Here is a 20863-nt window from a genome sequence, read left to right on the forward strand (position 1 = left end):
TGAGAATTTTTTTTAATGTGTACATACATACATTATATACGACCATATCTCGCCTCAGAGCGACAGTAAGATATCTTAGTGCTTTTTATGGGATTAGATACCCTACTGTTGCTCTGAGGCAAGGATATTGCAAAACATGTTTTAATTCCTGCCATTTTTTTTTTTTTTTTTTGTGTGTGTAATCACCTGAGACCCAAGAATAAAAACAGATGTATATTTTTTTCCCCCCTCATTGGTGTATACTCAGAAAAAAAAAGTATTCTATACATTGATCCCTCAACATTTAGAGAAAAAAATTTCAAACATTTTGCCACGTTTTTGAATACAGAATGAAATTTTGTCAGAAGTGTGCAATTTTCAAGCGCATAAATTAAAAAAAAAACTTTCACTTTTGTTAAATGTACCTCTAATTTAACATCAAATTTTTGCATATTAATATTTTGTTACCTTGATGTTCATTTTTGAAAAATGAGCTTTTACAGCAATTTAAGTCGTAAATCAACCGTTAGGCAAAATATCAGAATGTGTGAGTATTAAGAGTTAAACTAAAACCAAGAAAATGTCCAGGTGATAAGGAAATTTTTTTCAGATATTTTTCCTTGAATATAAGATGATCTGCCAACATTGTTTTTTCACTAAATGACTTGACTCATGCACAAGTATATAAAGTGTACAAGTTTGTATGAATAAAACAGCATTGAATTTTAAAAAATAATTTAAATTTTTATAATTTACTAGGGAGCACATTCTGTTAAATAGATGAGGTAGGTTACAAGCAGAACATAAATTTGCTCTAAAGCAATAGCAAATCTTGGTTTTCAATAAAATAGAGTTGAACTCAATTATAGCGAGCCCTGTTTTAACGAGAACTCTAATTTGGCGAGGAAATCAAAAAGATTTGGTTGGTACAATGTTAAGTCAATGGGAACAAAACTCGCTTATAACAAGCAAACCCTGCTTAAAGCGAGCAATAATGAGGTTGTTTCCTTCTGTCAAAAGTAGTACTTTTTGTCACTGAAATTGATAGAATAGCAAAAAAAAAAAAACACTGACCCAGAAAATACTTTAATTTTCTCAACAGTTATTTTTTTTTTCAAATGTCCGATTTTTAAAACAAGGCGTGGTCTTGATGACGTTACAAATGATGCTCTTTGGTTCATCTTTCTACTGCGTTTCCACGTTATGATAGTCAGGAAGCGAATTAAAATTGGGCTCTATGCTCGCTATCAACCATATTGTTGCAAGAGATGTAAGTGAATAATCAATACATCTCTTGCAACAATCTTATCGAGAGTAAAGCTGAGAATTAAATATATTCAGGGGTAGAAGTGATCGACTTGTCACATATAGGACATTTTCCACAAAAAATATAGGACAAATATAGGACACATAATATGAATAGTTTCGCTATAAAAAAAGAAGTAATACATACATATTTATTTATTCTTATCAATGATTTTGTTTTAAAAAAAACCTTCAAACAAAATTATAACTTACACCTGAAATGACTTTCCTGTTGTTGAAAGAATAACTTTTGAAAAAAGTGTACTTTGTAGACAAAAAAAGAACAAAGTGAAATTTATTGATAATTAACACAGCAACTCACAATTTTTGCAGGGATAGAAGTGTCACAAACATTGCTTATATAAATAAGTAAAAACCGTCTTTGTGTTGAGAACTAACAGGAAATAACCAATGCTCTGTAGCACAAACATACAGATATTTTGTTCTATAAAATTCCACAAAAAGAAAAGATTGCAAAAAGGCTATTATAACATTCCGATCAGAAAATGCACTGAACACAAAAATATGCTGTTGCCAAACGCAAAATTTTAAAATCAACTTCAGAATTCATTTTCGAAACTCCACCCACTACAGTGACGTCATAATGCTGTGGCCAATGAGAGAAGATGCTGTTGCAGGATATAGCGAGTTGTGTTTTTTTAATTTGAAATTCGTTTGAATCGTACTTTTGACGAAAAATCCGAAGTCAGATAGTTTGTTTACTGTTGTTTTAAAGAAATAAATTGGATAAAAAACAGGAATATAGGAAATATAGGACATTTTCCAAAAATATAGGAAATATAGGACGATTTTCATACTTTTTTTGGAAATATAGGATATATAGGACCACTTCGACCCCTGTATTTTGCTCTGTGAATAGCAACACTGAATGGCATTTGATCATTTGTGATGTCATCGGCAGAAGCATAAACAATGAAAGCGCAAAGATTTAAGTATTTTTTTTAAACATCAAACTTAAACAAATGATTTAAAAAATGATCAGATCCTATATTTACTGGCATGCTCTTTCAGTAAAAAATACTTTTAAAATTTTGGAAACGACCCCATTTTGTAATTCTTAATGTCTGTTGATTTCCTTCTCAGACAAAATAATTCTATTTTGGAAAAATTCCATTAACATTTTGAATTTTATTGAAAGATAAAGATAAGACATAAATCATGAGATCCAGTAATGACATGGCCCGTTTTTTGAAATTCATGGAGTGGAGGAGCATTAAAAAAAAATCTTTGTAAAAAAGAATTTTTTCATCACTGAGATAATATACTTCCGAGGACATTGTAGCTGAAAGTCAAGAGAGAAAATGAAAGCGCGTGACCACCATAACGACAAATGAGAAAATTTTCAAGTTTAAATTAAATAATCAACTTTTGTTATCATGCAGAAATATAGAAAAAAAAAAACAATTTTGTTTTTTTTTCTTGAACCTGGTTGTAACGAGCAGATATGATCTCTTTGTGCTCGTTATAAGCAAGTTTGACTGTATTTTACATTTGAGATGGATACTAACTTGAATACATTTTGAAATGGATTAACAAAAAATTTTAAACTATCCGGATATGCCTTGAATGATTTTATGCAATAAGATATTATGTTGGTCAAAAGAAGAAAAAAAACAGGTCTTTGAAAAAAAGCTCTGCATTTTGTGCTATCTTATTTTTTAAAACAGGACAACTCTTATTTATGTAACCAATTGTATTTTGAAATAATATGGTTTTGAAAAGAGTTCCCCTTTTTCTTATTTAAGTTGTGAAAACCTTTGACTGGAAACTTTTTAATTTCCTATTAAAAGTGAATGATAAAATATGGCTTGTCTGCACAGTTTTTGAAAGATTCTTTTTTAAAAATAAGTTATGAAATCGGGTAAACTGAATAGAGCAAAATCTGGGTCATCAAGGAGAGCCCCTCTCCCCCCTAAAACTTATAATATTCCATTTCATGCTTGGCCCTGAGTAAAATCGATGTATTCGCATTCCTAGAAAAATAATTAAATATAAATGCATAAAGACATGACTAATATGTTAGCTGGTTACTCATTTATCTGATGCGTGCACGCACAAATTTTTAAGTTTATGCCAAAAAGATAAAAAATTCAAAAATTGGTCATTCTTATTTTTTTCATGTGAATAACAAATTAGACTATATATTTGCATTTTTAGTGCATATTTGTAATTTGATGATTTTATTATGCATATAATCCAGTAGCATACCTAACATGGGTGCCCCCCCCCCCCACTACAGACGCAAAAGAAAAACAAATTTTTAAGTAAACATGAACAGCATGAAACTCGTGCAATTTTCAGAAACAACTACATTTGTGTCACAATGAAATTTTAAGTGGACTAAAGTACAGAAAAGGAACAACCCCCCCCCCCCCCAGAAAAATTTCAAATTTGTAGTCTTAAAATTGCATTTTAGCTCCATATTTTTCAAAAACTTGCAAGTTCACTTAGGGTGTCACTCCCCCCCCCCCCACCCGTAGTGAAGCCACTATAATCTGAGTTCTTTTAATGTTTTGTTGTAAAATTATTCACAAGAAATTCCATTAAAAAAATGTATTTATTCTTTCTGGTGTTTTGCCATAAGAATATTTTGAAAGTTATCAAAATTTACAAACAGATGCTAAGAAAATAACAGAATTTTGTTTTGTTTTTTACAAAGTGTTTAGAATGAAAAGAAAAAAAAAGTACAAATGCTTTCAGCAGTGTCCTGATTTTCAAACATGAACAAATGACTCAACTTTGATGTTGTCACCTGATGCATGTGTAATTATCACTTGCTGTCACATGGAGCTACTTAAAATATTCCTGGTACAGGTGGTGAGAGCTCTTCAGGTTATCCCACATATTCTTTGACAGAGTTTTTTCCAGTGCATGTTAATGCCAACTTGGATGCAGCTGAAGATGTTTTTAGATACATATACATTTTTATCGTTCTAATAATATGCATAATCTGATATGACTATGGACTACAAAAATTATTTAGGCAAAGCTTTTACCAAGACAGGGGGGAAAAGCCTTTGTAAACTTTTCACACACATCGCTTTTGGGCAAGGAAAGTGACAACTCAAAAACACTGCTTTGGAGAAAATAGAGGTTTTATACGATAGTGGGATTAAACTATATATTTCAATATATCAATTCTTATATACTTATATATTTCAATGTCTCATATATTTCAACGTGCACTAAACATTAATAATGTGCTGTTTACTCCTTAGTTTTTGTTGTATTAATAATGTATATTTAAAGTTAGAAATTTTTTTCCAAAAGTTTGAAATTTTAATGGATGTGCCACTATGATTATATCTTTTTTATACCACCAAGCACAAGTCATGTAAGCTAAAGCTAACTTCTCGGAAGTTTGGTGGCAAACAAGAGCACAAAATTTACATTTTAAGGCAATTGCTAATGTGTTTTTCCCAAATTTTGAGTTTTTCCTTGCCAAACTGCGATATGTATTTAAAACAATTTTATATGATTGTAAATTATTTACAAGTGAATTCAAGACAATTACTGATTCATTAAACTGAACAGATTAGGTTTAAAAGTAAAATGAACTTTAAGTTTTTATATATGAATGATACAATCAACAATCAGTAATTACCAGCAATCTGTAATAAAAAATTACTATTCTTTTGTTGTCAATATTTACACATTCGAGGAAAAAACTCAAAAAAATATTAATGATTCAGCATGTATTGGAAGTTATTTCTTTTATAATTTCAGTAAAACAAATTACATATAGTAGAAAACAATTAAGGATAAAATCATTTTATATAGTTTCTTTATTATATTTATTTTTTAGGAATCTATAAAATGTCATAGCCATTGATAATTAAGGTTCCTTAATTTTAAGTCAAACTGCATAAGCACCATTTCAAAATTTTTCTGAAGGAAAAAAGCTTATTTTATGGGTGCAAGCAGTCAATCAACAAAACAATGTAACTTTCCAAAATTTCCACCTGTGCCACTTTCAACAAAAAAAAAAAAAATCTGATTCTCGAAAAATAAGAGGAATGTGGGGCAAAGTGAAGTTGTGAAATATTTATGATATTTTCAACACCACCTATCTCGTAATATTTTAATTATGTAGTAATGCATGTAGTCTACTCCAGTTGGGGAAAAGTGATTTCTAAAGATCAAAACACATGATAGTACAAACAATTTTCAAAATTAATACTCATATTGTAATTTTTGGTATTAAGACATCAATTGTTATTGCAAAATGATAAAATTTTTGAAAACAGTTAGCTTAATTATTTCACTTTGATTTTAAATTTTATTTGAATGCACAGAACACATTCAAAGGGGAAAGAGTAGATTCCCCAGATCTTCTCAATAAACCATTAAGCATATAACATGTTGAGTGAATGAATTGGCAAAAATTGGACAGGGGGGAGCAGTTTTTAAAAATTTCAAAGAATCAACAGCATGAGATATTCTCACTTAGGTTTTCAAAGAAAGATGTACAAGCAAATTATCATTGGGATAACTCTTAAGAAATATACTGAAGGAAAAAAAAGAAAAAAATTAATGATACAACAAAATAAGATATTGCATATTAAATTATCTAATAATAACCTAAGAATTATCAAAACAAAATTAAAAATGTACATCTATATTGATGAGATAGCTTAAGTTACATTCAGGAATGGGACATCCATCGTCTATACCAAGTTGGAGCAGCTAAGTGGTGCCAATGAAGGGGAGGGGGGTGAAAACACCCTTCAGAGCCTATGGTTGTAACATAAATGCAAATTCTAATACAGTAGTTTGCATATGAAAGGGCAGTTTTGCTCAAAAAAAATCAGAAGGTATTTTTATCACCTCCCTCCCCCAAAAAAGGTATTTTTCGTTGAAAAAAAAAACCCCTCCAGGAGGCATTTTTGATCAAAACACCCACTCCAGAAGGTATTTCTGGCTGCGCTAGTGGAGCAGCTAATGCATGCTTTTTTAAAGCAAGAAAATTGTTTCGTAGGAAAGTTGCTGCAAGAAATCTGCAACATGTTTCAAAATTTTTGGAGCATGTAAAAAAAGGAATAATAATAAAAAGTTGAGTGAGAGACATTTTGTAAGAATACATTGTACTGGTAGAGGTAATTTGAAAATATCGAATGTTGTAGATCAATTTGAGTTCTTTATCCTCAACTTAAAAATATTGAAGTAAAAAAGGTATACCAACAGAAAATACATATTTCATGAACAAACAAAATCATGGATGAATTTTCCCTCAAAACTGGAAAGGAAAAATAAACTAAGTAGAAATTTAATATTTTTGGGGGAGGAATTGAATTGATTTGCAAAAATTAGTAATTGACACAAAATGAATGACAAGCTACTTATATTCTGTATATAAATACATTTTAAGCACAAAAAAAAAAAGCATGCTTACCCTTATGGCTACAAATGAAATTTACTGGGAGTTTTTATTTTTTACACTCCTTCCCCTCCCCCCCCCCCCCAAGATGTGTATGCAAGAAATATACTATTATACTACAAAACTCTGATGTACCGTTTTTACAATCAAGATTCCCCCCCCCTTTCTCTTTGTGAAGGGTCTGATTTAGAATCTATATAAAAAAAAGCCTGTTATATGATGACAGTATATATCTTATTGAACTTTGTAGACCTGAGCAAGAATTCTTATACAGTAAAACCCCTCCTAACCGACACCCCTCTTATGCGGACAATTTTTAATTCCCCTGTTCCAATGCAAATAACAATATTAAACTCCTGTCCTGCAGACACCTCTCTATTACAAACAAAAAAATTTGTCCCGTTAGTGTCCGCATTAGCGGGATTTTACTGTACATGCTTTTAGCAATTATGTGCTTTTTTAAAATTTTCTTTCATCACCATCTTTTACAATTTGGTTGACTTTTAGTTTTAGGAAGAAAAACCTAATCAGACAAGCTGTCACCAAAAAAAAAAAAAAATGCCTCCAAACTAAATCCTATTGGTGCGAAAACTTATTTGGTAACCAATTCTTTTTAGTATAAAAAATGATATGCTGGCAGTTATTTAATTAGAGAACTGTTCTAACAATTGCAACTCGGTACAAGATTCAATAGTTTTAGCCCATTGATTTCAAGTGTTTGGCACAGGTGGGCACAATTTAGTTGGAAAATGATGCTTTTGGAGTAAGATGGTACAGTGGTTATGTTTTGGCATAGTTGCACTGATCAGTGCAAATGTCCCATTCCTGCATATAAACTAAAACTGAAAGCAACTTCTAAAATAAATAACATTTATTGTATCAGATTCATTGTATTGATTTCAAAACATTTGCCAAAAACAGATATGCTATACAAACACTTATGATTAAAACTAGAAATTTTTACAATCTGAAAAATTAAACATCGTAAAATATCATATTTCAATTGTTTTCACAATTTGCAAAAAGTGTTTGAACACCTGCTCCAATGCGGAAAAGTGCTTTCGAATTCCAGTGCTTTAGTTTGCAAACGGATATCACAGAATTGAATTCGAGGTTTAAAAATTAAATAAATGTTTATTTAAAAAGCATTTTTGTTAAAATTACATGTCGCTATGTTTGTGCAGCTAGTTCATCTTCAACTAGCTTCCTATATTGCGAGAATCCTCCTGATATAGTTGACACGGAACCATTTTTACAGATCCACAATTCTTGACATACCAGTTCAATTAATTGTTCGTCGTGGGAGACTAACACTACTCCTCCCTAAAAAAAATATTAATTTTAGAATATGTACTTATCTACATTTATAAATACTTGTGCATAATTTTGAAATACCATACCGTGAAATGTTGAAGAGCTATTCCTAATGCTTCTACAGTCTCCACATCAAGATGATTCGTAGGTTCATCTAATATTAGAAAGTGCGGACTGAAATAAAAAAGTAATTTAAATTATTTTTTTTTATTTGAAAATTCATCAACATATTGACAAAATTAGATTCAGTGAACTACTAGAAGTATCTCCAATTACCACAATGTGTATCAAAAATTGAAAATCTTTCTCAGAAGTACATAGTTTCTTGTTTTAGGCATACTTTAAGTTTAACAAAAACATATTTTGCAGCAGATTAATTAGCACAAATTGATTGATTGTAAATAATCGGCAGTGTGGTTGATTACAGATTGGTGCATTCCAAATTAGAAGCATTCATTTTTGTTTGTATAAAAACTACAACAATAAGTAAGTTTGTATAACGAATCACTTGATCGATTAAGTCAACCATAGTGATAGAGAGCAGAAAATTGATTTATTTTAAATGGCCTCATGAACAAAAATGAAAAAAGTATTTTGAAAAGAAGAGAAAGAAAGAAAGGGGCAACATGCTTATTATGCAAGATACTCACTGGAGCATGGCCATAGCTGCAAAAGCTACTCTACTTTTCTGGCCACCGGAGAGGCTAGCAACAGACTGCAAGGCTAAATCTCCTGTGACACCAAAACACCCCAGCTGCCTTCGGTATTCTTCAGAAGGCTTACCTGTTCATAATTAATGAATCAAATATGAGATAATTTACAAAACTATCATAATATTTTAAAGATTACTCCAACTTAAACTTTAAAAAAAAGCCCAATTGAAGAAGAATAAATCAAATTAAACAAAGCCCCCCCCCCCCAAAAAAAAAATCATCAAGCACTATACAATTTTTAGGAGCTACAGCCAAACCTCCATATATCGAACTTCCACATATCGAAATTTTCTATACATCGAAATCCCAGCAAATTTCTATGTTCATTACATAGAAAAATTGTTTCTATATATCAAAAAAATCTCTATATATCAAAAAAAAAAAAAATGAGACTTTCGTAGATTTTGTTTCCACTTTAGACTGTTTGTCTCATGAAAAATGAAGGTTAAAAATTGTGTAGGTTAGGGGAGAAAATTATATTCACTGAAGATGGCTATGAAACTCATAAGGAATCTGGGTTTTGAGAGGTGTGTAGATAGGTCGTTGTTTCATTCTGGAGTTTTTAAATTCCCTCAAGTTGATTTCAAATCTTCGTTGTAACCAGTAACACTGTAAAATCAGTTTCAAGTTATCCCTTTTGTCTGTTGATTATCATTCTTAGTCTTTTTAGCTTCAGTGAAAATCATTCAAGCTAAGTAGATTGAGTTTTTACTTTTCTCTGGATTACATTTTCAAAACAAAAACCCATAATGTTGCGGATCAAGTTGCCAAAGAATGAAAGTACAAAAATTTAATTTCTGTTATTTTTTTAATTATTAACTTTCATCTAATCTGACGCTTGTAAAAATTAGAAATTGGGTTTTATACACCAAAATTAGCTTTAACCTTAATGTTTTAGGAGATTTTTAGCATAAAATAAGATAGTTTCTATGTATCGAAATTACTATATATCGAATTTTTTCCCGGCAATTTGCTACTTCAATGTATGGAGGTCCGACTGTACTTTCTATTCATTGAGAAATTCTAGCAATGACATCATTATGTTACATTGGAGCAAGGTTCTACAAAATTTGCATATCATTTCCTTTGCATTATTCAATTCTCAATTTTTGTTACATAAAATTTAAGACTTTAAAAAATTAATTAACAATAATAATAAAACACCTGGTTTTACAGGAGGGAAAAAACCTTTTCTTATTTCCTCTGTTTTTTAAACATAAATATTCTGGTTTTTCACTCCAAGAGAACTTACTTAAATTACTTTAACACAAATAAAAACAGAGATCGATCCAGGTTTTTATTTTTAGGAGAAAAGAGAGACTTTTGTGAATTTTCTACCTATTGTGAAAAAATAAAGAAATTTTTGGGCATTTTCAGGAAAGGCATTTTCAAGTTTTTGTGGAAAACTCCTTGTCGTATACAACAAGGGTTCTCAACCTTTCTGGCTCTGCACCTCTATTTGAACACTGATGTAAGCCCCCATCCCCTCCATCAGACCACCATATGTAATCTATACAGGAGTACAAACAAATTTTGAAACTAAAGCCAGTTGGAATAGCTTAAATTAGTAATTAATTTAGAACACCGATTATTTCGTAAACAAAATTTAATATTATAACTCATAACTTTATTTGGCACATATTCTTTTTACAACACATGAAATCAGCAGGGTTCATACACTTTTGTTTAAAAAAAGTTCCCTGACTTTTCCAGGTTGTTTTTTAGAAAATTCCAGGTTACTCGCTTCATTCAAAATTTAAGTTTAAATAGTAATATTTTCAAAATAATTAAAATTGTTTAAAGTAGCGATGCAGAAGAACTGAAACTTCTCCCCTTAGATTTAAAAAAAAAAACTTGTTTTTTTTTTGTTTGTTTTCTCTGTCAAAATTTTAAGTTTTTTTTAAACATTTTGTTCAAAATTGTCTTAATTTGTTTACTATTTGTTGAAAACAGAGTACTTTCAACTTATTTTAGGGTTTCTTTGATGTCACGCGTAATATTATAGCGTTTTGCTGTAGTCCTGCTGCAACCTTTTAGCATCCGCTTTTGGTTTACAATACTTTTTATTTTCTTATAAGTAGGTTACACGAAACATATTGAGCAAAATGCAATGCTAAATTTCAGTATAAATATGATTAACTTGTTGCATCAATCGGCATACCATGTAATTCATAGTAACAAAAATCAACATCCGCCAATCATAGGCCAATGCCAATAATCTTTTTTTTTTTTTTCACATATTAAAGGACGCTTACATTAAAATTTCAAACTTTCTTTTCCAGAAAGTAATAGTTAATTTTCAAAAATTCATAACTTTTTGCACATTTAATGTTATTTTCAATATTACACATTGATATAAACGTCCAATTCTGTTTCTGGAAGTTTAAGTCTACTTCCATTGTGCAAACGATTAAATATGGCGACAAAGTGAAAAATTTAAAATAATAAGTAGATTTTGGGATTTGTAGTATAAAAGTAGTAATAAATAATTAATAATCCTTAAAACACTACAATAAAAGCAAAATAGTCAGTATTTAGCACATAAGAGTCTAAATCAATTAAAACAAAAAAAAAGTTATGAAGATTAAATTTTGCATTTTTCCAGAAAATAATTACAAATTATCCGGAAAAAAGGGCACAATTTGTGTTGTTTTCAATAGTTTGCATTGCAATTAACATCCAATGCCGTTTTCGGGAACTTAGGCACTTGAAAAAGTCTTGTGTACTTCCATCTTGGGAATGACCAAATATGGCGGCTATGCCCAAAAATAAGAAATAACTTTTTTTTAATTTGTTGCATGAAGACAATTAAAAAAATAATAAATCTTCATGATACTACAATTCATTGAAAAGTTTTTATCACATTTGCGTCCGAGGCAGTCAGGATAAGATTAAGTTTTAAGAACAAAATTTTTCATTTCTCAAGAAAATTATTTCAAATAATAATAGAAAAACAATTTGCAGACCATTTTTTGTTGTTTTCATCAGTTTTCAATTAAAGAAAACATCCAATTCTGCTTTGTTTTTAGAAACTTAGGCATTTTTGGATCGTATCTACTTCCATCTTGTGAATGACCAAAGATGGCGACTACGTTTCGCACGTAGCTGAAATGATTTTCCGAACAAAAAAAAAACATTTTCCCCGATCGACCCTCCCATCTACAGGTTGTGCTTCCGAAGCAGTAAATTGTTTTCTCTCCTGTTGAGTTTGTGCATAATTGCTGTTCACCTGATTTTTTTTCCCTTGGGAACTACTGAGAGCCAAAAATGGCGGCTTCTGAAGATTTTTTGGGTCGCCACTTTTTTCATTGCTTTAAAATTGTTACAATTTTTTTTAAATACATCGATAAAAATGAAGATTAGATCTTATAAAACGAAATTCCCTGGGAAAAAATTGGGAAAAGAAAAATTTTGGGGACACATTTGGAAAATTCCTTGACATTTTTGACTAAGTCATTTTCCCTGATAATTCCAAGTTTTCCCGGAGCGTACGAACCCTGAACCGAACAGAATGTTGTGGCAACCCATCTAAAACTTTAGGCAGTAGAAAGAAATGCGTTCCCCTCACTGACTCTATGCAAGAAAATCTTCGCTCTTTTGGCGCATTTTTCGTTGTGAAAAAAAAAACGTTCATTTTTCGACTGCAGTTTTTAAGTGCCAGCGTCGGTTTAGATAAAAATTTACAATTTTTTCGTGAAATCACAATAAAAACGAAGACTAGATCTCATAGTACTTAATTCCTTGGGAAAAAAATGGAAAAAAAATTTTTGGAGGACAAAATTTGAAAACTCCCTGACTTTTCCCTGACATTTTTGACAGTGTCATTTTCCCTGACAATTCCCGGTTTTCCCGGAGCGTACGAACCCTGTAATCAAAGAACTAACTACAAATAGATTTGAAGTAAAGTTATCAACCTTACTTCAAATCAATGTTATGTCAATCACTTTCACAACATCAATAGGAGGATTACCACTGTTTGCACTTGACAAATTTTTGAATATAAGTTTTAACTTGAGAAAAAAGTCACTTTTAATGTCCATCCTTGCTTATTTATTGCTGGAAACACAGATTCATAGGTATATGGAGATAAAAACTTTAAAAATGGCAATAATGTTTAAATATTTATACGAGTCCTCAAAACTGAGTAAATTATAGTTAGTTTTTACTTTTTAACTTTATTTTTGGAATACATTCACACCCTTCTTGAAACTCTTCTATGATCCCTGAGGGGGGGGTGGAGGGTTAGCCCTCCAGGATGAGGACCCCTGGTATACAGCATGTTTAGCTATCACAAATCTGATCTGAAATCCATTTGCCCTAAATGATTTTACTGGGAATAACTTGAATCTAGCAGATTTTTTTTAACCAAATTTTTTGTTTTCAGACGAATTAATTGAGCTTAAAAGTGATGGATGAACTGTTTTAAACAAATGAGGCAGTGAGAAGCAAAGGGATGTATGCAGACATTTTCAAGTTTTGGGTAAAAAACATTTTAAAGTTCTGGTCTTCAGGTAAGCTTTTATTGAAAGGTTTTTATAAATCATGGCGGTATAGTTGCACCCTACCAGGGATACTAGTATGATCTGTTGTCCCAAATCAGAGGAGAGGTTCACTTACCATTTGTGCTGGTTATCTCCAAATTTATAATTTTGACACTTGGACCCCTAAGCTTCTCACTGCCTTAAATGAAAGTTTCACAATAAGGTCTAATTTTAAGATATGAAATTCTGTAAAATATCTACTTTTATGACATACAATTTTGTGAAGGGGCTGCAAAGCAGACCCAATTTTGTGTCTGCAATGACCTCTGGGAAATACTGTTTGCTACAATATATGCAGTTATGTTCCCATCAAGTTTTCTGAGGGTATCCTCGCAGTAATCCATTATGCATAATATGTCAAAGAAATGTTTGAGAGTAGATTGCGTATATGGACCCCATTGGGATCACCCTTGAATATATGCACCCCAAAACAAAAATACAAATGTTCCTTATGTAAGGGATAACTCCCCCACCCCCCATACCACATTTTTTTTTCTTCCCTATGAAATCATTGTTTTATTTTTCTGAAAATTAAAAGTGTTTTATAAACCAGCTCACCTGGAAACCTTTTCGCCAGAAATTCTAATGAACAAAAGATTCATATCTAGCTGATCAATATGATGTTGTGTGAAATATCCTATGACTAAATTCCTATGACTGTGTCGAATGCCTTTTGTGGGTTCAAGCTCTCCTATTAGCCAGCTTCAAAAGTGTTGTTTTACCTGAGCCGTTATCACCCGACCTAAAACACAATTGAGAGTTAATACATTATCATTTACCATTTACATCTTTAAAGCTATTATCTTTTTCATCAGTAAAATTATCATCGTTTGCAACTTTGGAGAAGAAGGATTAAAAAAGTATATAAAATCCATTGGATTATTTAACCATAAAAGCAAAAAACATTAACATTCAAAGAATTTTGAAAATATTTCCCCTAATATGTCCCTCGGATAAACACATAAAAGTAACAACATTTAATAACAATTAAAATTAAATATGAGTTATAAATCAAAATTCATTAATTTTTTTTATTATTTCAATGAAATACAACATTAAATGAAAGTTATGTCTTCTTCATGTTATCATGTTTCTACAAAAGTGTGTACAGAAAGTTTGAAAAAATGCTAATTTATTGTCTTGTAATAAGGGGGGGGGGGGGGTGGGTGATCAAGATATTCCTGAATTCCTCTAAACTATTTTCCAACTTGAAAGCAACACTTTTATTCAGTAAATAATGCTTACATTAAATTGATCTTGGTTTAATAAACGAAAATTTAATCTTAACAACAAATAGCTAACCGCACACATTTTATGAAGTAGAAGTTGAGCACAAAAGTTTTATCCCTGAAATAGGTTCATCTATTTTAGTTTGAAATTTGTAAGAAATTGATTTTATGATAAAATAAATTGTTAGGGTATTTTGAGCTGCAATTAAAAAAAAAAATCTGGTTACAGAAAGAAGGGAGTATTGTTAGTGGCTAAGGTGTGATGGTTTTATGCAGGTGGGGGGGGGGGGGGGCATGTCATGGGTGCTGAGTGAGTCATTGACATTTTTAGGGGAGGGATCAATTTTAGAGGGTTTCTGATATCATGCGGGGGGGGGGGGGGGGGTGAGGCTCGCTTTTATGGGTTGCTATGTAGCAATTGAGGAGGGTGCTCTATCATCCTCGGAGGCATCCCTATTTTATAAGAAACTGGTTTCAAGAGACTTTCAAGTAACAAAGCAGACAGAATATTGGGGTTTATCAATAGGCCTCTTTCACATAATTCAATATATCAAGGTATATTTTTATGCATAAAGGTAGAAAATCTATACATAGAAGTTTGGTTAAGGCCTCATTTGGAGTTAGTTGTTCAGTTTTGATCTCCTTAAGAAAGATATTAATTTATTGGAAAGGGTTCAAAGGAGGGCTACTATATGGTTTGTCCCAAAAGTAATAAGACTGATTTTTTTAGCCACGAGACTATATTGCCCACACTTGCACGACCGGTTGGCAGTGGTAGGAGGGACTCCAGCTTTCCAAACACACCAGGTTCAACTGTCTACGAGCTCTCGGAGAGGTGGGAGGTCAATTTAAGTGAATTTCTAATCAGAGCCGTTGTCATGGAGGCAACTATGAAATTAAAATTTTGCGTCAAACTCCAAAAGACGGCAATGAAAACGTTTGATTAGTTCAATCAGGCCTTCAAGGATAATTACGTGTCGTACTAGCAGGTTAAAAAGTGGCGTAAGTCGGCCGGGAGGAAGTCGCCAATGAGACTCCATCTGGGCGTCCATCATCATCGCGAACGGACAATAATGTCCCTTGTGTGCGAGATTTGCTGAACAAAGATTGCCGAATGAGTGCTCAATTTGATGTCAGAACAATTAATTTTGCTGAAAACAGATGTTCATCGAATTTTTACGGAAGACTTGGCCATGCATAAGATTTTCGCGAAACTTGTGCCAGAAGTCTTGTCTGAGAGCCTTTGTTGTCAACTCCTGTCTGACTCGGATCGGTGTTTCAACGGTGCCACAGACCCCCTATAGCCCCAGCAGACTTCTTGCTCCCAAAGATGAAAAGGGAGCAGAAAGGAAAGCATCAGCAGACCCTGAACAGCATTCAAAAGACCACGACGAGGTGCCTTAGCAGCATTCCCAAAAGCGAGTTCCAGAGGACCTCCAATGCATGGAAAACACATGGGCAAAGGTATATAGATGCAGGAGGAGACGATCTTGAACAGTATTAATTTTTTTTTTAAGTTTGATGAATAAAACTATTTTTTTGAAAAAAGTCTCATTACTTTTGGGACTGTGGCAACGGCCTAAACTCAGAGAAACAGCGCATGCAAATCTGGCAAAGTTTATTTAAAAGTCTCCAGCTGAGTTGGCTAGCTCGCGGTATCTGGATTGATGTGTTGTGTAAATGTTAGATTATTCCGAGATGGAACTGATTAATTTATATTTATTTCTTTTAATGGTAATGTGTTTTGTTGCAATTTACAATAAATGTTCGCTTTTAACAACTGGATTACCCGTCTCTACATTGGTGACCCGAACACGCAGTTATCAGTTGGTAGCGAAATGATTTCAAGAAAGAATGTGTCGCAGCAATTCGCCGGAAGGTAATTTATTTCGACGAAAAACTTCAATTTTTTTCAACTGTCTTGCTTTTCTGTGCATGTGTCCTTTGAGGTTCTTGAGTGTAGCATTGTACCTAAGCTATTAGTTGTTCATGTTACAAATTCAGTAAATATTTGTTTCATGTTAGTATGGAAACAAAAGAAAATTTAAATTTGACTCAAAAGGAAGTAAGTGCTGAAAACTTAAGTTGCAATAGGGTTTCTGTAAAAGTACCTAATTTTTGGCCTAATAATGCGAAGTTATTTTTTGTACAACTTGAAGCTAGTTTTAGGTTAGCTGGCGTTACGGTTGAACAAACGCAATTCGATCATTTGGTTGCGTCGCTAGATGCAGAAACTTTGTCTCATGCTACCGATATTTTATGTCAGCCGCCAGAAAAATCATACACCACACTTAAACAAAGATTGTTAGCGGAGTTCGAATTTTCTCAGAGTCGTAAAGTAAAGACATTAATTGAAGACTTAGAGTTAGGTGACAAATCTCCATCTATGTTATTACGAAAAATGAAAGAATTAAGTGAGAGTCATGTAGATGATGATTTTTTAAAAAATATTTGGCTTCGTAGGTTACCGGTACCAGTGCAAACAATTTTAGCGGTCAGTTCTGAAAATTTAGAAAAGTTAGCGGAAATGGCAGACAAGATTTGCGAATATACTGGGTTGGTTGTAAACTCAATTGATAAGCAAACTTTTAAATACCAAACTGCTAGTACTGAAATTCAACAATTGCAACTGAAAGTAGACGAACTTACTAAAATTGTAAAAACGCGCAGTCGCTCAAGGTCTCCAAATCGATCTCAGGGCCGTAAACAATTTAATTTGAGAGCTGAAAAGCGGAATAATTGGTTATGTTGGTATCATTTTAAATTTAAAGACAAAGCTACCAAATGTGTAAAACCATGCGCTTTTGAAGCGAAATTTTCACATTTTTCAAAATCGTCGGAAGTTTCTATGACTTTTACTAAAACAGGATTTAGTCGCAGACTGTATATCACTGATATTTTAACTCAAACGAGCTATCTAATTGACACAGGTAGTGATGTTTCTTGTTACCCAAAATCCTTTTTGAATTTAGACAGCGGAAAAAAAGAATTCACTTTGTACGCTGCAAATGGATCTGGGATTGATACTTACAGTACTAAGTTATTAAATTTAGATTTCGGGTTAGGACGCAGATTGAGATGGCCGTTTATCATAGCTGACGTTACAAAGCCTATAATAGGGGCGGACTTTTTGCAGCATTTTGAATTGCTAGTCGATTTAAAGAAAAGGCGTATTTTAGATCCGGTGACAAAATTTAGTGCAAGCGGTCGATCGATATTTTGCGAGGTTCCGAATGTGAAAACAATTTATGGGAATTCTGAATATCAAGAATTGTTAAAGAAATATATTGAGATTACACAACTTAATGTTCTTTCACAAAAGGTAATGAAACATAATACAGTTCATTTCATTCCGACTGAGGGACCCCCTGTTTCAGCTAAAGCGCGTCGGTTACACCCAACGCAACTTCAAATAGCTAAACAGGAATTTGAATATATGCTTGACAAAGGGATTTGTAGACCGTCAAAAAGTAATTGGGCTAGTCCTTTGCATATGGTCCCAAAAGGCGAGTATGACTGGAGACCAACTGGCGATTACAGAGCACTAAATCGTATAACAGTTCAGGACAAATATCCAATTCCTCACATTCAAGATTGTGTTAGCATTTTACACGGGAAGAAAATATTCTCGAAAGTTGACTTAATAAGGGCGTATCACCAAATTCCTGTGAACCCCCCTGATATTCCGAAAACGGCTATAATAACACCTTTTGGGTTATATGAATTTCCGTTTCTAAACTTCGGATTATGTTCAGCAGCACAAACATTTCAACGCTTTTTGGATGAGGTTTTGAGAGGGTTGAATTTCTGTTTTCCATACCTGGATGACATTTTAATCGCGAGTGAAAATCACCAGCAGCATAAAAAGCATTTAGAAGAAATTTTTAAACGTTTCCTTAACTACGGGATCGTTATAAAGGAATCAAAATGTGAATTTGGGAAAGAAACTATAATTTTTTTAGGACATATGATAAACAGTAAGGGGTGTATGCCAGATCCAAAAAAGGTGAAGGCAGTGGTAGAGTTCCCTAAACCCAAAACTATTTCTGAACTTAGACGTTTTTTGGGTATGGTAAACTATTATCATCGCTTTATTCCAGATATCGCCGTGATTTTAGCGTCACTTCATAAGTTTTTAATTAAAGCAAAAAAACGAGATAAGAGGGAAATTCCGTGGGATACTGCTTCAGAAACAAGCTTTGAAAAAATTAAAAGTGCTTTAGCGGAAGCGACTTTGCTTTATCACCCTTCTACTAATGCAGAACTTGCTTTAACAACTGATTGCAGTGATTTTGCGATGGGTGGTGTATTTGTTGGCTATTGAAAAAATTATTGATTCCCATGCAAATTCGTTCTTGCACGTCGGCTGGGTGCGGGCTGACGCGATTGACGTCATCGCCAATCGGCGATCGGCACGTGCCGAGTCGACGTGCATAAGACACGTGCATTGAGATGGAATGAGGTGGTGTTTGGAATGAATGAGTGAGTGAGGGTGACTATCAAGTTGATAGATGGAGATCGTTTTTGTTTTTAAGCGATTCTGTTTTTATTTTATTTTCCTGTAAATAGTTATGATTAAGTGTTCAAATAAACGACGAGTTTTTAAACATTAGTTTTCCTTTCAAAAACAACTGCTACATGGGCTTAGAACGTTGGGAAAGTTCAGGAAAGGAATTTTTTTATGTCAACAGTATTGCATGAATTATCCCCTGAAGGTCCCAAGCCTTTAGGTTTTTTTTCAAAGAAACTATCGGCTACTCAATGTAAATATTCAACTTATGATAGAGAATTGTTGGCAGCATATAGTGCAATTCAGTATTTTCGATACATGTTAGAGGCAAGGAAATTTATTTTGTATGTAGACCACAAACCTCTAACTTTCGCATTTCGGCGGAAACATGAAAAATCCTCCCCCCGAACTATCCGTCAGTTGGATTTCATATCTCAATTTACTACGGATATCAGATATTTACCTGGTAAGGGAAATTTGGTTGCGGACAACCTATCGCGAATATCGGAGATCACATTTTCATCTCTAGATGATATAGAAATGTGGGAAAAATCACAATCTGAGGATGAAGAACTTCAGGACGTTTTAGAGGGACGAATTAAGTACAGTGGTAAATTAGCTAAAGTTCCTATGCCTGGTACCGATAAATCTCTATATTGTGATACATCAGGAAATTATAATAGATTCTTTGTTCCGCAAATTCTAAGGCGTAAAATTTTTGATACAATGCACGGTTTGTCTCACCCCGGCATACGTGCTACAAAACGTCTTATCGATAGCAAATATGTCTGGCCAAATATAAACAAAGATATAACTGCTTGGTGCAGAGCTTGTGTTCCGTGTCAGCAGACTAAAGTACATTTGCATACTAAATCCCCGTTAGTTCAATTTTTAGTTCCGGATGAGAGATTTTCTCATATTCATTTAGACATAATAGGTCCACTAACACAAGTTCAAAATTTTAAGTATTGCTTGACTATAGTGGATAGATTTACGCGGTGGCCTGAAGTTGTGCCAATTACTGATATAACAGCAGAAACGGTAGCTCGTGCTTTCGTACAGTCATGGGTTTCTCGATTTGGTACTCCGCAAAGGATAACATGTGACAGGGGCAGACAGTTTGAATCTGAACTTTTTACGAGTCTATCAAAGATGCTTGGCATAAAATTAGCAGGGACATCGCCGTACAGACCCCAAAGTAACGGTCTGGTGGAAAGACTGCACCGACCATTGAAGCAAGCTTTGATGTGTTACAAATCCAATTGGGTTGATGCACTTCCATTAGTGCTGTTGGGACTCAGATCTACGTTACGTGAAGACCTTGGCGCGTCCGCGGCACAGCTGACTTATGGGTCAACTCTACGGTTACCTGGACAGTTGTATGAAGAAAAAACTTTATCTAATATGCCTGACTACGTTGCACGCCTTCAAAGACTGATTAGCTCGCTAAGTCCATCTACCCCTATTCGGCATGGTCAACGACGGATTTATATCCCTAAAGATCTGCAAAACTGTACACATGTTTTTGTGCGCTTAGATGCTGTAAAAAAATCATTGCAGCCGCCATACGAAGGGCCTTATGAGGTCCTAAAGAGAATGGACAAGAACTTTTTGATTTCGGTGAACGACAAGGAAAAGATCGTTCACATCGATCGCTTAAAACCAGCATTTTTAATTGCTGGAGATTCCAATCCAAGGACTCCTGGAGTTACAACAAGGTTTGGCCGCAAAGTACGTTTTCGTCTCCCAATGGTCTTGTGAGACTGGTGAGGGAGTCTGTGGCAACGGCCTAAACTCAGAGAAACAGCGCATGCAAATCTGGCAAAGTTTATTTAAGTCTCCAGCTGAGTTGGCTAGCTCGCGGTATCTGGATT

General features: G+C 33.3%; 1 protein-coding gene across 1 annotated transcript in view; it reads right to left on the reverse strand.

Annotated features, from left to right (window-relative positions):
• Positions 1 to 7730: 7730 nt before the first annotated feature.
• The window catches only part of LOC129230700 (ATP-binding cassette sub-family F member 3-like), a 64535-nt gene continuing 51402 nt past the window's right edge, over positions 7731 to 20863 (reverse strand). The window contains 6 exon segments of the mRNA XM_054865119.1: positions 7731 to 8005; positions 8083 to 8170; positions 8647 to 8779; positions 13809 to 13842; positions 13844 to 13948; positions 13950 to 13992. Coding sequence (XP_054721094.1) covers positions 7853 to 8005; positions 8083 to 8170; positions 8647 to 8779; positions 13809 to 13842; positions 13844 to 13948; positions 13950 to 13992 — 556 coding nt within the window. The 3' untranslated portion in view covers positions 7731 to 7852.

Source organism: Uloborus diversus, chromosome 9, assembly GCF_026930045.1.
Source record: "Uloborus diversus isolate 005 chromosome 9, Udiv.v.3.1, whole genome shotgun sequence".
Taxonomy (NCBI): domain Eukaryota; kingdom Metazoa; phylum Arthropoda; class Arachnida; order Araneae; family Uloboridae; genus Uloborus; species Uloborus diversus.